The sequence below is a fragment of the Talaromyces rugulosus genome, chromosome V, assembly GCF_013368755.1.
Source record: "Talaromyces rugulosus chromosome V, complete sequence".
In the NCBI taxonomy this organism is placed as follows: Eukaryota; Fungi; Ascomycota; class Eurotiomycetes; order Eurotiales; family Trichocomaceae; genus Talaromyces; species Talaromyces rugulosus.
Window position 1 is genome coordinate 2,265,153 of NC_049565.1, and position 16,475 is coordinate 2,281,627.

General features: G+C 45.2%; 4 protein-coding genes across 4 annotated transcripts; all 4 read left to right on the top strand.

The window, feature by feature from the left end:
- Nucleotides 1-827: 827 nt before the first annotated feature.
- Nucleotides 828-8,493, top strand: TRUGW13939_09332 (uncharacterized protein; the record flags this gene model as incomplete). The annotated part of the gene is made up of 12 exons (XM_035492455.1): nt 828-1,139; nt 1,197-1,590; nt 1,643-3,362; nt 3,428-4,719; nt 4,775-5,145; nt 5,201-5,497; nt 5,549-6,058; nt 6,325-6,670; nt 6,733-7,598; nt 7,816-8,104; nt 8,162-8,266; nt 8,333-8,493. 12 exons carry the CDS (start codon nt 828-830, stop codon nt 8,491-8,493), a joined length of 6,663 nt encoding a protein of 2,220 aa, XP_035348348.1.
- Nucleotides 8,494-9,714: 1,221 nt separating this feature from the next.
- TRUGW13939_09333 (uncharacterized protein) lies at nt 9,715-11,000 on the top strand (the record flags this gene model as incomplete). The annotated part of the gene is made up of 7 exons (XM_035492456.1): nt 9,715-9,730; nt 9,789-10,039; nt 10,106-10,239; nt 10,290-10,354; nt 10,411-10,574; nt 10,642-10,792; nt 10,963-11,000. 7 exons carry the CDS (start codon nt 9,715-9,717, stop codon nt 10,998-11,000), a joined length of 819 nt encoding a protein of 272 aa, XP_035348349.1.
- Nucleotides 11,001-13,673: 2,673 nt separating this feature from the next.
- TRUGW13939_09334 (uncharacterized protein) lies at nt 13,674-14,983 on the top strand (the record flags this gene model as incomplete). Its single annotated transcript, XM_035492457.1, has 5 exons — nt 13,674-13,896; nt 13,951-14,002; nt 14,072-14,602; nt 14,687-14,818; nt 14,875-14,983. The coding sequence occupies 5 exons, from the start codon at nt 13,674-13,676 to the stop codon at nt 14,981-14,983; spliced, it is 1,047 nt and encodes a 348-aa protein (XP_035348350.1).
- A 696-nt stretch (nt 14,984-15,679) lies between these two features.
- TRUGW13939_09335 (uncharacterized protein) lies at nt 15,680-15,949 on the top strand (the record flags this gene model as incomplete). The annotated part of the gene is made up of 1 exon (XM_035492458.1): nt 15,680-15,949. The coding sequence occupies one exon, from the start codon at nt 15,680-15,682 to the stop codon at nt 15,947-15,949; it is 270 nt and encodes an 89-aa protein (XP_035348351.1).
- Nucleotides 15,950-16,475: the final 526 nt, after the last annotated feature.

Genomic DNA, 16,475 nt, shown 5'->3' on the forward strand with positions numbered 1-16,475 from the left:
TTTTCCCTTCAGGTACCGTCAGGAAAGTGTATTACTCTGCGCCAAGAGAACTCCTACCTGTACCCGAAGGCATTTCAAGTAGGCAATGACCACCAGCATCTAATGCCTTCTTCAGGTCGCACATGTATTTCCTGGCGACGAGTCAGAGACTGGGTGAGTAAGTTACAAATAAGACTTTGAAGGCGCACCATTGCTCTGGGTATATCTTTGGATACGGGAAGAGCACCTCCAGCTCACTAGACGGCCACAGATTAGCCAGTGCCTTTTTGGGTAAATCATGACATTGTGAATCTAACTCTATCATAAACTTCATGATGAAGGAAAGCTCTGAAGATAGCCCAAAGCCCCGGCGGACTTTGGGGCGTCCGGGCTATAAGGTGAGCGGGGTATTGAGAAATAAAACGACAAAGAAAGAACAGTCGCAGAAATGGCCCTCCGAATCCGCAGTGATTAGTTGGTGAAGAATCAACCCGGAGGTTGTAGGATGACGAAGATGGAAAGCTGCAGCTTTCCTTCACTTAAACTTATCGATAGCCCGTCCGATCTCCGCTCTAGCCGCTTTAAGAATAGCCGCGCGCGTCGGCCAACGCCAGATCACGTGAAATCTGATGACTAAAGCGCTTTCCAAAGTGGGAGCCCGATGCGGGGAGCTGGAACAAGATGACGATTTTTTGTTTGATGAGGTGAAAGTCGAGCAGATACAACAATATTCGGCATTCCTGGAGCTGCCATTCTGCCCGGTCTCGACGTCCTACTGCTCCACTCTCTGTTTCATTTCTTTGCATGAGTTGGAATCGCCATACTTTCATTATCCGGTACCCCACACCATGAGCAAAAAGTTCAAGTCGCAGGCCTCAAGCAGTCGTGCAGCTGCTGGAGGCTTTGGCGGATTTCCGAGTACTTTTGGAGGATTTTCGACTGCGTCTACATCAAATCCACAGGCCACGTCATCACTGTCATATGTGGCAGAACCCCCGGATCTAACTCGCATCTCGGAGCCGAATCTGGTGGTTGCATTCAAGAATCTATCAAAGAAAGATGATACGACCAAAACCAAGGCTTTGGAAGAAATCAAAGACACAGTTGTGAAGCTCGGAAACCGTAGTAATGAACTCGAGGAAGGTGTCCTGGAGGCTTGGGTATGATGAACCGCGAGACAAGCTCGTATCTTAGTATGATAGTAACACATTTTGCAGACGAAAGTGTTCCCACGCACTTCTATAGAAAATGCCAGGAGAATTCGGCAACTTGCGCATTCAATCCAGGGGTTGCTTGCGTCTCTTGCTGGCAAGCGAATTGCTCGCCACCTGCCTAAAGTCATCGGCGCTTGGCTTGCGGGGCTTTATGATAATGACAAACTTGTTTCTCGCTCCGTGGTCGAATCGATCACAAGTGTATTCTCCACTGACGAAAAAAGAAATAATCTCTGGAAAGTGTACCAAACTCCAATCCTGGAGTTCGTGGCTGATGTTATTCTACATCAAACTGTTCGCACACTGAGCGACGAACGAGTCGTCAAGGCTGATGATGCTGAAGCCAAGTTTGCAAGGGTATCAGCTACAGCAATTCTCCTATTCAATCGTATATTGAGTATGAAGACGGCACCCTCATTAATATGAAGAATCACTAATAAAGATTTTAGGCACTGCTTCGCAACAGCAATTAGCCAAGGATGTATCTCTGGTCCACCAACTTCTCAGCAGCAAGAATCTTTGGTCTTTCACCCATAATGAAGACCCATTTGTTCGCCGTTGTATCTATAACCTTCTTTTGTCATCTTTGGCGCAGGGAATAGAGGGTAACGACTGGCAAATTATAAGCAATAGTCTCATTTCACAGTCTCTTCCCATCTCGCAACTTGGATCTGCAACAGATTTTTCAGAGACGCTTCTGCAAACTTCCCAGGTACGCCCGCAATTATGGACTACAGATTTCAAGGGTAAGTCATCTGCTAGTAAAAGGCTACGCCAATATATCAAAAAGGGATCACAGGGTGCTTCGGAATCGTATTGGTCAAACCTCACGAACTTATTGAAAAACCTGCCCCAGGAAGTCATTAAGGGATATGGAGTCAAGACAGAGGAAACATCCGAATTCGGGATTTTGCAAGCCACAGCTCTTATGGAAGACTTTTTGGAAGGTTTATCATCCAGAGATGAACCTCGGCACAACCTCAAGACGGCTTGGGCGGCGTATGTCGACACAGGAATTTGGCTGTCAACATTAATAGACGAGAAGGCGAGGGGGAAATTTGTCCAGGAGCGACTGGCGCAGGTTTTCGACCCATACGTGAACGATCGGACGGATACTCAGTGGGCACTGCCTAAGAATAGTGCAAATAATATCTGTACCTCAACATTTCTGAGGCTTGCTGATCATGGATATACCGCAGAGTTGGGATCAGCGTGGGGCTCACTCACCCAAAACTTCTTGCAGGCAGTGAAGCTGTCTCTTCCAGAGCAATCAAAAGATTTTCGACCTTCGCAGGACGGAATATGTGCCCGAGCTGCGAGGTTTTTCAAACTAGAAGCTGACATTCTATCGAGACTATCGTCGGAATCGAGCCCCATCTCAACTTTGTTCCAAGAACAGACTTTGCAGTTGCTTGAAGGATCAATTCAGGTATTAGAAGACCGGAATGGAAAACCTTACGGTGCTGCTGCAATCTTGGAAGAAGCGGTTCGCCATGTTCCGCAATTTATTCAAGGTTCAAGTTCTTTGGTGGATACCTTGAAGACCGACATTCCTAAGCTATTATCGACTCCATCTGCCGACAGAATAATGTCTACTATCCTTCTTTGTTGTGACTGGGATGGATTTGACGCTGTGTTAGATGCGTCAGTTCAACAAGTAGCGGATACGAAACCAGGAGATTCTAGTGCAGTAGCTCTTGAAAGGTTACTGTCGACAGTGGATTTTGAACAAGTACAAGACATCTCCCATTTTGATTCCATCGTGACGAATCGTACCCAGAGTGCAACCCTTGGAAAGAAATCAGAATGGTCGCTGGTCCTTTCAGTCATACAGAACCCTACGTTGCCCAACGAAATAATCGATAAACTGGTATTGGTCTTGTTACAAGGGTTGTCTTCAGATGACGAAAACATCTCTGAAACACTTTCAGGATTGTTATCGCTCTCTCAAAACCCTAAAATTCTGCAACGCTTTCGAAAAGGAACCCATGGATCCAAATTTCTTTCAAAGCTGTTGTATCTTACTGAATCACCTGTGGACGAGATTTCTCAAAAGGCAGAATTGCTTGAGAAAAAAATGAAAGATGTTGTACCCGCAGAAACAACTTCAGAGTCCAGTGTGGAAATACTAAAACACGGAGTCGAAGACGTGGGACAAGAATCACTGTCGTAAGTCAATATTTCACGCTGTTTCTTTCCCTTTTCATTTTTGACATTGATCTAACTAGTCTTAGTATCGATGCTTTGGTCAGGATTGCAGAAGATCTCCTTCAGCGTTTAGAACCAAAGGATTACCAGAGTATATTAGCCGACGTCTTCCCATCAAACCAAATATGGAAAACATCTTTGGAGCCATTTTTGGGCCTGCCACCTAGGCCTTCGACATCTATCACGAGTCCTTTGGGTGGTACGGCCCATCTCGTTAGCAATGAGCTGTCTGCTTCATTCTGGGCAAAATTAGAGAATGTACCCCGGGATTCCAGCGGAGAATCATTGGCTTTTCGTCTGACTGTATATGTGACAAGGCTTCTATCGCTGGACAATGTCTTTGAATCTCTTACAGCAGAGCAACGTGAAAGTTTATTCCATTATTTACCGCTAGCTCTTCAATTGATCGAGGATGATATAAGCATTGAGGGTTCGATAGGACTGATCGGCCTTCAGCTCTCCGAAGACTACGATCAAGTATTAGAGATTACAAGCAGTGGCCGGTCCATTGTTAGCGCATGGATTCGCTCTGATGCGCCTCTAAGCGATAGCCAAGACTCTATATCGAAAGAACTACACGATTTCTGGAACCGAAAGATCGAAGCTGTTAGCGATGTCTCACCCGAGAGCTATCGGATTGGCGAAGCTTATGTGAAGCTCATGTTCGAAAAAGAGACGACAAAAACTTCGGATGAACTTCTCTCTCTTGCGAGAGAGATTCGAAAGATTAATCCAATCCGAGCTGCAGCTGTAATCGCAATATGGGGGCCGTCTCTTTCATATTCGCCAGCTGGTACAAGACTATGTAACGAGCTTATTGCAGAAGCTACCGGCTTCAACCCCCTGAAAAACCGAGAGGGTAAGTGCACAATGACCTCTTCCAAACTATCGCTTACGGAACTAGGTTTGAAAAACATTGTCTTTGCCAATATTTTGATACAGAGTATGGAGAGTATTGTTGACTCGATACCAACACAGCGACTAGTCTTTCTTGTGAAAAACATGATTCAGGTTGCTCAAGAAAACCCGGATTTCTTGGATGTCAAAAGCGAAGTATTCAAGCTTCTCAGAGCCGTTTTACGTCCCCTCAATGAGATTTACGGATCGCATTGGGCCGATTCCATAGAAATGTTGCGTACGACTTGGAAGGAGACTAGCGGAGGTGATGCGGCACTGCCTGTGCTTCATTCGTCTTTTAGATTTTTCTCCGTGATAAAGCGTCTTGTACAAGCGGATGGCAATGACGATCTGATCGATTCTTGGACCGAATCTAAAAACGAGATATTTGAGAGCATTGTTTCAATCTTGCACAAACTAGGTACGGCCCTCCCTTTTGTTCAAATGTCGAACAATTTGTGTCTAACAAACGACAGATGCTTCCAGTACGGCCTATCAGCCTCGGGATATAACAGCTAACCTCCTACGCCGCGAACTTGTAGATGTCCCGGTTAACTCTCTCGTGGGCAGAAAAGACATTTTCTCCTTATTGGCAGTTCAATGTAAGGACATTCAACGAGCTGCGTATGAGATTCTCCATCGATCTATCCCCCAAGCTCAAGAGCAGGTGTCCTTCGACGTCGCATTGTCGAAAACAACCGTCAATCTTCCTGATGAATTACTGTCTCTTTTACTAGAGCCTCCCAAGGCAGATGTGATAACGGCAATTGACGACGAGAAAGCGTGGCTCAGTCTTCGGTCATATCTGCTGAGCTGGAAAATAGTGTTTGATCACTTTTCGAACTCTGTAGGTGTATTGGCGTATTTGATATTTGACACTTTGCTAATTAATGTTATTCTAGTCGCTCCCCGTCCAGGAGAATTATGCAGCAAACATTAAAGAGAACCAATTGCTAGACCCTCTTCTTGAATTCACATTTGAATTCCTTCAGAAATCACAGGGAAAACTGGTCAATGCTTCGACTTTTGATGTTCGGTTGTGGGAACCACACGCCGAGCCTAGTGAAAAAGACACGCAGTGGCTTCTCATCCATTTATACTATCTATCATTGAAACACGTCGGCATTCTGGTAAAGAACTGGTGGCTCGACAGCAAAAAGAGAATTAAAGGCCCCGTCGAGACATGGACGGAAAAATACGTAAGTCCTTCATGATCTTGTTATTTTTTGTTGGTGCTTACACAGTTGCAGATATCGCCATTCATCATTGAAGACGCGTTGATTGGTATCTCGAGATGGATTGAAACTCAAGATCAAAATGAGGAACGACAGCTTTCTGTCAAGGTATCTCAACGCACTGGTGAACTCGTTGCCAGCATTCCAGTAGACGAGGATTCTCCTCCTGTCGCAATGGCCATTTCTCTTCCGCCTGCCTATCCGCTACAACCAGCAATTGTCACGGGTAGAAGCCGTGTTCTTGTCGACGAGAAGAAATGGCGCAGCTGGCTGCTCATAATCCAAGGCGTGATTATGTTCTCCAACGGTAGCCTTGTGGATGGCTTGCTTGCGTTCCGAAAGAACGTCCAGGGTGCCCTGAAAGGGCAGAGCGAATGTGCCATTTGCTATTCAGTTATTTCGACCGACATGCAGACTCCTAACAAACGTTGCGCTACGTGTAAAAACACATTCCATTCAGTGTGTCTCTTCCGGTGGTTCAAGAGCAGCAACCAGAGCACATGTCCACTTTGCCGGAACAACTTTGTATATGTCTGATTGGGACTTTTTTTTTTCGTGTATAGTATATATTTATTATAGATATTAGCGATACTTAGAACAAATAAAAGTCGCCTCAAAGAATATCAATCAACATCATATGTTAAATTGTCAAACCAAGCCCTTTTATCTTATCAAGTCGTGCGGCGCTATTATCTATTGAACCCCACCGAAGCGCGCAGCAGCGGGAAAACTGATGTTGACATCATATTTTGAATTTTGGCAAAACCCTCTAAATCTACGAGGAGAAAAAGACTTCGCGTACTCTTTCCCAAGAGTCAGCCATGTCGGCTCCTCAAATCCCAAATCTGAATACTCTCCGACGAGGCGGCGGGGGTCTTCGTGGTCGCCTGCGAGGTCGCGGGCGCGGGGGATCATCATCCGGTGGTGCAGGCGACGACTCCTCGACCTCTCAAGAGGACAACAACGATGCGAAGAATGCCGCGGAGAAGGATCAGATTGTCCAGAACACGGATAATGATGCGAGCGTATCCAGACTCAGTGCAGTAGATTTGGGGTATTTAAATGATCCGTTTGCGCGAAGTTTGACACCATCAGGGGGAGGGCCGGGTTCACGCAGGTTCCCTATTATTAATCGAGGTATTGCTGATAAAAACACAACTTCTGAAGAACTATGACTAATTGGTGACTGTTTATGGCAGGTACATATGTGCGAACGGCTGCTATTGACAAATTGGTGGATCGTTTTCTCGACTCTGCTGATGAGCAGAGCACAACGAAGAAACAAATCATATCGCTGGGCGCAGGGTCAGATACACGGGTATTTCGAATTTTTTCCAAGCGCCAGTCTGCTGCGCCGATTGTCTATCATGAAATCGACTTTGCTGTGAATACTTCTGCGAAAATAAAGGCCATACGTTCGAACCCGTCTTTGCAGAAGACAATCCATATTGATACTACTTCAGGAGAAGAAAACGGCGGAGCTACAATATCTATCGCTGGAGACGCTCTGCACTCGCCATCATATCATATACATCCCGTCGATCTGAGGACTCTTACTACCGAAGCATCTAAACCGAACTCACAGACAGAGGCTCAATCACCACTGCTCCCAGGAATAGATACCTCTCTCCCGACACTTCTCATCTCCGAGTGCTGCCTCATATACCTATCCCCTCACGACGCAGACGCGGTGGTCGACTATTTTGCCAAAACAATCTTCCCGTCTACAACAACTCTAGGCATGATTATTTACGAACCAATTCGCCCGGACGACCCTTTCGGAAAGACGATGGTGTCCAATCTCGCAGCAAGGGGGATCCAATTGCAAACTCTACACAAGTATTCATCATTAGCAGCACAGCAGAAACGATTGCGAGAGCATGGCTTTACAGATGGACAAGGGGCTGCTGACATCGATTTCATCTGGGACAGATGGATTAGCATGCCAGAGAAAGAGCGGGTTGCTGGATTGGAAATGCTGGACGAGATTGAGGAGTGGAAACTACTGGCGCAGCATTATTGCATAGCTTGGGGCTGGCGGGGAGCGTTTGAGACTTGGGGCGATGTACATACCCAGGAGGCAGGATCCTGACAGTCTGAAGCCTAATAAACAATAAATATTTTATTGGGCATATGTTCTCGGCTGAAAGTGCCGCAAGCGATGGCGAACCTCGGTGACGTCACCAGTTTGGAGCTCTCTTCTTGTCCCCCCCCCGCACAACTTCAAATTTCTCTTTCGCCAGATATTTTCTAATATACCAGTATTTAAAAAACCAAAGCAGTTTCAAAAAAAAATGGCCGAATCCATTGCCGCACTCCGCAGACAGCGTCGCGACGAGCTGTCAAAGCTTGCAGACGAACACTTGCAACATGACCTCCAACCGGCCGATCGCGATGCCTTGAAAGCAGCAGCAAAAAAAGTCTCGACGTGGACAGTGGTTGGCTCTGCCTTGGGTATTGGCCTTGGGTTTTACGTTGCATTCCGCCTGAGGAGCACGCGCAAGCAAGTGTTTGAGGTATTCAAAGCGCAGGAGAAGCCTGTGAGCGTTGTCTTTGCGGATGGGAGAGCTGGTAAGATGGCCCATTATTTCAAGAGGATATTGTCACTCAATTGCTAATGGCATTCAGAGTCTATTCCCGATATCACACCCCTTCTCAGGCCATCCACATTGGGTGACATTGCGACCTATTTCTTCGCCTCTGCCGGGGGTCTGTTCTTGGGCGGCGAGCTCGGTACGTGACAGGACGCTTTTTTTTTCTGAGCGGATAGTATATACTGATCATATTGAATCTGCCTAGGCCTCTTGGGTGGATCAGCCAGCGCAAGCCGCAGTATCACCAAAGACCCGGAAACGAAAAAGAGGGTTGAGAAAGCGTTTCGCAAATTTCGAGCAGACGTGCTACGAAAGGAAGCGGACAGCCTTGATAAGGAAGATAACGTGTGGAATAAGATGTTTTGATTATTCCGCCTATGAACTCGGTCTAACGCTCTAGGCGATGGTAGGCCGAAAGACAGCGAAATATGGGGAGTTAGTATCACAAATCGTTGGCATAGGGAAAGGGTGATTTTGTATTTAGTTCAAATAATATGGTTAATTTTTGACGTACACGCGACTATGAGGATACTCTTAGCAACCCCATGTCCCCTCTTTGAAAAGCGAACTTTGGATAGATCAATTCAACAAAAACCAGAGTCTTCGGTTAAGCTACAGCTCACATGTCTCATACTGGCTCGGTCCTCAACAAAGAGGCTCGTGGCCCTCATTTTACCCATTCCAAATACAGAGCTTAATTCCTCTGCCATTATTAACGCAAAAATAGCAACTCGCTGCCGCTAAAAAGCCTGATTAGTTTCTTAACTTGATAATTAAGAATCTAGAACTCCAATCAAATTTAAGATTTAGCGAAGAAATACGAGAGCTAAGTAGTTTCCTAGTGAACGAATAACTGCCCCGTTGCGGCTGAACCACCTCACCACGATTCGACTGCCGCTTTGGGGTATAGTTTCATATTGGGGGCTGGGCCGGTTGGGTAATTAGCGAACAAAACGGGTCAAATAATATAAATATGGAGTAAACAAATCGAAAAATCTTTTCTGAAAGGGGCTTGAGACCTTATCATTAAAGTTTTAAATAGTAGTGACTTGTCAACACGGCAGACGGTCTAGCTAATTTTAGAACTAGCTGTGGCCCAATAGAGCCAAGGCAGAACAAGGTAGAACAGAGTACTAAACCGAAATAAGAAGTGATTGGCTTTATATCCAGAAGCTTGTCCAAATAATCCGGAGCCAGATGGGTTTTGCTACTAACCGAATATGTACTCTCTTTCGTAGCTAGCCCTACGCTCCTCGGACCTGCATCCTACACGAAGCCAAGGGACATGGAGCCAGTATTAGTGGAGTTAATTCGGTTTATTTTTAGTTATTTCCAAATTGCCAACTCATAAAGTTTGACAGTATATGCATGGTTTACGGCAAAGATATTCCCTGTTAGAACTGCTGTATTCGCCAGTCGAGAAACCCTCGTGTATAAATTGGCCCCAAGACCCTTCCTTTTTTATTTAGTTTCTGACAAACAATAACAACAGAACAAGCTCTTCTCTAGCTGCTACTTCTTTCCTCAAAGAAGACTCTTAGACTTGGGCCTGTTCTTCAAGAGATACTAGCTTTGCAGGTAAGCATAATGGCTCATTGCCCAGGTAAGCATCTTCCAAAAGTTCAAGTTGCTACAATTGAAGCTAATAAGCCATTGCATAGCTGTCGATGTCCCAGAGGACCAACAGCTATGGATCTACTGTCCTTCAAAGGCAGGCGCCTATGTAATGACTATTGTTTTTGCTTTGACAACCGTCGCCCATATTGCGCAAGCATTCATTCACAGGAAGCCATACACCGTGGTCATCATCATCGCAGGAATTCTACAGACGTTGAGTTACATCATGCGCATTCTCAGCATTGAAAATCCAACCAGCTTAGGGTTTTATGCCATTTCGTTGGTGTTGATTTTGGTATGAGATTCCTCTGCACCAACAAACCAGCCCCTTGCTTTCTTTTTTGCTAATTAGCTTCAATAGATTGCACCGATATTCACAAATGCGTTTGTTTACATGGTTATGGGAAGGATGACCTGGAACTTCACCTCCAAGGCTAAAATTGGCGGCGTGAGACCTTGGAGGCTAGGCCTTATTTTTGTCCTCTTGGATATCCTGTAAGTGTGGCCAATGGGTATATTGGAAAGGTCTACTAACAAATTCAAAGGTCGTTTTTTGTCCAAATTATTGGAGGCATCAAGGCAGCCAACCCCAAAGGTTCTACGGAAGCAGGTGAGCATGCCAGTTCGTCCCTGGAAATGTTATTCAATGTATTGATCGTCTGCTAGGTTTCCACATCTACATGGCTGGTATCGCCATTCAACAGTTATTCATCATCATCTTCTTCATTTTTGCACTCTCTTTCCACAGAATCATGAACCACGAAGGAGGCAAGCCTAAGATGGCATACGCACTGCTGTACACCTTGTACCTGTCTTTGTTGTGCATTACGGTATGTCCAAATTATGTTCACTTTTTCTGTCAGTAATCATTTTCCTCTGACGAGAGACTTTATCTAGATTCGCGTCATCTTCCGTCTTTGCGAATATGCCGAAGGCGCAAAGAGCCCCACGGTCTCCCACGAAATCTACCAATACCTGCTCGACTCCCTTCCGATGCTCGTCGCTCTGGTTTCGTTCAACATCATCCACCCCGGCGTCGTCATGCCTGGTAGAGGTGGCAACCTCCCCAGTCGCAAGGAACGGAGGAATGGGATTTTGACCAAGAGCGCGCAAAACCCGGAATTGACATCGACGGAACAACTTGACTTTTCGGAAATCCCCAACGTTCCCAACGGAGGGTATCGTGGTTGAAGGTGAAATTGGGATATGTTTTCATAGACTTGCAATGTTTGGCTTGCTTTCCTAAGATTTGGTAGCGTATAGTATTTTATAATTGCGAATTGACGATGACGAAATGCAAATAATTGATACTTTTAGAGGTATTGTAGATGAAATATAGCATGTAACGATTTTTTTTATTGATTGTGAATTTCTCTCGAGATTGACTAACTCTTGGCCATAATTTTCACGTATTAGATGATAGTATAAAGCGTCACTATCCCCGCTTGTCTTGCCGCGGTTAGACGCGGCGCCGATGACGTAGGGGGACGATCTTGGGGACGAGCTTAATTGATATTTAATAACAAATCTAGACTTTGTTCCAAATTCCCAAACGATGGGCCCTGTATTTTCCCGTATTCGTACAAAAAGCTGATCAGATAAAGAGCTTGGCATCAACCTTCCTCTGGCATCGAGGTAATAATCTCGGACCACGGTGGTGCTGTGTATACTTGGATTTCGGACTATACACACTCAAAAAGTTTAGCTGGCCGCTTATTCAAACTAATGAAACAAGAGAACCGACCGTTTGTCTAATGAAAAATGACCCGCCAGCGCCGAACCGTGCACCGAACCGTCTTTGTGGGGGACGATGCAATGAGTAGTCGTCAACAATGCCTGGACGAGTATGCAATGGGAGTATGGGAGGAGGACTTTCGTTGTTTCGGAAGAGCATGACTACGGCGTCCTCTATTTCATGTAATTAGATTAGAGTTTTGAATTTGGAGATAGTTTAGAAGAAAAAGAACCCAAAAAAAAGTAACCTTACTGGCTTGCTGCAAGAGACGGCGCCGACGGATAAAAGACCACAGGCCCGGGATACAAAGACACATGACTAATAGTGTCACTAGGGCAATGACAGTTTCAGTTGAAAGACTCATCTGGTGTGGAAGAACGACAGTGTTTTTTGGGTATTTGGGTAGGGGATTGATTTTTGCAAGGGGCGTGGACATCTTTTATAATAGTATCAACTTATATTCTATGCAACACAGTGCAGGAAAATGGAACTGGCAGTTAGAATGCACAAAAAGCGCTAACGAATGAGGAGGACTCAAATGATGAGGCCTTGTAATAATGGGGATTAGTGTGTTGTAAGAGTATGCCGTCAGAAACACCGCAAAAAGTGGGTCCAAGAAAGCAGTCACTAAATTTAAAATATGCATGGTCGATATGGATGGCCGATCGGCCTGGCTGAGCCTGGCCCCGGTTCCTGGATTGTACAGTGGGGGTGTTTTTGCGTGTCGCCAGTTAGTGCTTTGCTGCCTTACAGGGAGATTCAGCCTACCTGTGTGCAGTATATTCCTGGTCGACATGGCAAAACTTTCTCTTCTATTTCCAGGGTCTTCTTCGCTTGCCATTGTGGTACATTATTACATGTCATTATTACATGTCGCAGCTGTGTGGGCTAAACCTACTTAAATATTACCAAGTGCGTTTTTGGCAATGCGGCTGTTGATCTAAGTAAGCACCAGGCAAATTTTCCCCCTCGCAACAGCACTTTACTATAAGATGCACAGGGCAAACTTTCCCCCTCGCAATAGCACTTTACTATAAGATGCACAGGGCAAATTTTCCCCTTCACAGCAGCACTTTACCACTTTACAATGAGATGCACAGGGCAAATTTTCCCCCTCGCTATATCACTTTACTATAACATGCACCAGGCAAATTTTCCCCCTCGCAACAGTACTTTACTGTAGGATCCACCTGGCAAATTTTCCCCCTCGCAATAGCACTTTACTATAACGTGCACCGGGCAGATTTTCCCCCTCGCAACAGCACTTTACTATGAGATGCACCGGGCAAATTTTCCCCTTCCTCAGAAAAGCACGTTACAGGGACTAACCACTTCATCTAACTTAATTAGTACCTGTTCGAAATCTAGACTTCATGCTAGCTCACAGGACACTGATATCTAGATTACAACCATTCAAATAGCTTGAGTTAATGATATTTAAGTGTAGTTTTCGTATAATATTAAAACGGTTGGTTGGCAGTATATAGAGTCGTAAATCAAGGTGCACTCCTTCTCTTAATTCACCACTTTGCATCTCAACTATATTAAGCACTTTTAGCCTAATAATAACATCTTTTCAAGTAACATCAAAGTAAATGTTTACCAACCAGCAGCGTATTCAATACATGACAGCGTACCGGCGTTACGACAGAAAGTGGGGGTTATCCCTTTCCCTGCTATTTTCCTCAATATTCCTAAATGTTTCCAATGTTCCCTAGCACCAGCCGTCTCAGCATTACTACCAATAATAATGTTGTTCTGCTTCAGCCCTCGGCCCAGAATGGTCTTATCGATCCACCGGTTCGTACCATCTTCTTCGCCAGTCTAATGCCAAATAAGCCTAGACGAGGATTCACCGCCACATGTATGTGCCTAGATATGTCGCAAATTGGTTTTACAATATTAATTTTCTCTTTTGCTTTATTTATCCAATTGTTATCGTTACTAGCAATATAAAAGTATCGGGTATTCGCTCTGCCGCTTGACGGCTCTGCGGGCGGGCAGTCCCGGCTATCTCAGGATAAAAAACAGAAACCCCACTGCAGAAGACTTTGGTCAGACAACATTCGAAGAGCTCTTCTTTCTCTATAAACAATTTATATCGTGGTTTTTATCTAGTTAACACAGCAAAACGTATAATCCGCATCACAGTCTTGTTATACCAAGCTTGTTTTCAAATACCCGGCGTCAAACAATGTCAGCCTCACTGCCCGGCGGGATGACCGCCGAGCAACTCGACGAGATCTACCAATTTGCAATCGACCTGGGTAAAAAGGCCGGACAGAAGCTGCTCGATGGAATGCATTCGCGAATCACCGGAAATGATATACTCCAAACAGCCGACGCAAATACGAGCAACAACCTGGCGTTTACAGAGAAAGATAACGCGGTTGATATCGTGACTCAGGTTGATGAAGGTTAGTTCTCTACAGACGCACCATAAATTTATTTTGCTGAGTATTATAAAACAGACGTGGAACGGTTTATACACACAGCTATCGAGACGAAATATCCAACACACAAGTGGGCTGACCTTTTAACCCCTTATCTATCTCATATTATATGCTCCGGCTAACACCTTCTTCTTCCTAGGTTCATCGGCGAAGAAACGTATTCGAAATCGTCCGCACGAGACTACCTCATCACCCCAGACCATCCTACATGGTGCGTCGATCCCCTGGATGGCACCGTCAACTACACACATTTGTTCCCTATGTTCTGCGTCAGCATCGCCTTCCTGCTCGACGGCCAGCCCGTTATCGGAGTCATCAACGCTCCCATGCTCAATCAAACATTCTCGTCGTGTGTCGGGCGCGGTGCCTGGCTTAATGAGACTACTCCGCTGCCCTTGATTCGGAACCCCAGTATTCCGCCGATGCCCGCGAATGCGCCGGGGAAATGTGTGTTCTCATGTGAATGGGGCAAGGACCGGAGGGACTCTCCCGGAGGGAATATGCATAAGAAAATAGACAGTTTCGTTAATATGGCTGCTGAGAGAGGTGGTCGGGATGGGTTAGGAGGCATGGTACATGGCGTGAGGAGTCTGGGAAGTGCGACTCTGGATCTGGCGTACACGGCTATGGGGTCGGTCGATATTTGGTGGGAGGGGGGCTGTTGGGAATGGTGTGTATTTTTCGATATTCGTTCTCTATTCTGTTTCTGTCAGATGCTTTTTTGATCAGTTTTGAGCTAATGCAAAGCGTCCAGGGATGTCGCGGCCGGAGTTGCGATTTTGTTAGAAGCCGGAGGACTGATGACAACGGCAAATCCGCCAGAAGACCCAGAGACAGCGCCCATTGAAGATGTGAGACTCGGAAGCCGGCTATACCTGGCTATAAGGTATGTCTCTTTTTTTTCGTCTTTCTTCTTTGCATCTTCTAATTGAGATGAAACAGACCAGCCGGCCCGTCGGCGACAGAAACAGGTCGACAATCACAAGAGCGCGCTGTGCGCGAAGTATGGAAACGCGTCAAACAACTCGATTACATCAGACCGGGTGCTTAGTTTTGTATATACATCTAGATATATGGAGGAGAGCTGTGATGTGGGGGGATGGTGAAAGGCTTCTACTTTCGCCACCAGGTGATGTCATCCAGCCATCACTTTAATGCAGCATATAGATTATGGTTTTTAATCATTTTATGTACATGGGCTATTTCAAGCGGCCGAAGGTGAGTGTTTGTCATGCGCGACGACAATATGACTTTTCGGATGAAGGCAATGCGGCCAAGGTCAATTGATATCAATATTGAACTTATATTTGTAAATAGGGAATAGTTGTCTCTTGAATGCAATATATTTATTGCAAAAAATATCAATACATGTTACCAATTAAATAAAATAAGCCTAGTATAAACCCCATAGCTAACCAACAGCAAAGCCAGTGGCAACATACCGTCATATGACAGTCTCCCCATGGGGAATATAACGCTCTAGGTCATTGATCCACGACCCAAGTATTTCCAGAGGCCCTTGCGAACTATGATTCGAGAGCTCAAGGGTCTATGACTCACTGCGTCCTGATATGATGTCGGCTTGCGTCAGAGCTTTTTCTTTGCACATAAAAGATGCGAAATCATTCGGTTGCGACTGATTTTCCAAGTCTTATTGATATTTACACACTACAAGGAACAAACCACTGAACATTCCAAGTCCCCCAAGACCAATTAAAAAGAAAACAACTCTCGAAAAGAAACCACAATGGCCGAAAAAGTCAAACGTACTCTCAACACCCTCAAGCCTGACAGCCAGCAGGACACTCCCTCCAAGCAAACACCCTCATCATCACAGGGACAAAAAAAGTCTGACAGCCAAAAACCCAAAGATATTTCCTCACTACCAGTAGAAAAGCAATTCGAGACTGATTACGACAAATCGGGCAACCTGGTGCCGGACCCAGTCCATTTTGACCCTGAGCAGGATATGGTGGGAGCAAGCCTGGATGATTTTAGTGATCATGGTGATCATTAAATGGGTCTGACACTGAACTTTTCTGACTGGTATTATGGGGGTTATTGCATGGAAATTGATATTTACGTGATGATGTATTGCTATGAAGTATGAGCTCGAACAATGATACAATCGTTTTCTGCATTGAAGGGGTTTCTAGATGTCAAAGATTTGACTAAATATAGTAGTTTTTTTTCTAATCACACATAGCTATTGGTTAACCTGTTCCTCCGAGATTATTTACTTTGTGTTGTTAATAATCACCGGCCAACCCCGGCCCGGACTCGAGTAGTATTTGAGGTCAAAGTATAATATACTTTTTTGCTAGTCCCGTAAAAAGCCAATGACAATATTTTCAATACTAATATAATTATATAGTTTAATCAAGAACACCGTAATTGGTTCTACCTTGTGCCCTAGAAGTCAAAAATAACATGTAACGTTGCACCACCCCGCGCTGCCCTGCCATCCGTACACTAACAAGGCAACTTATGCACCGCTTGAAACGGTTGCTTATTTTCTCGTCATGTAAAAGACAGTAACCACG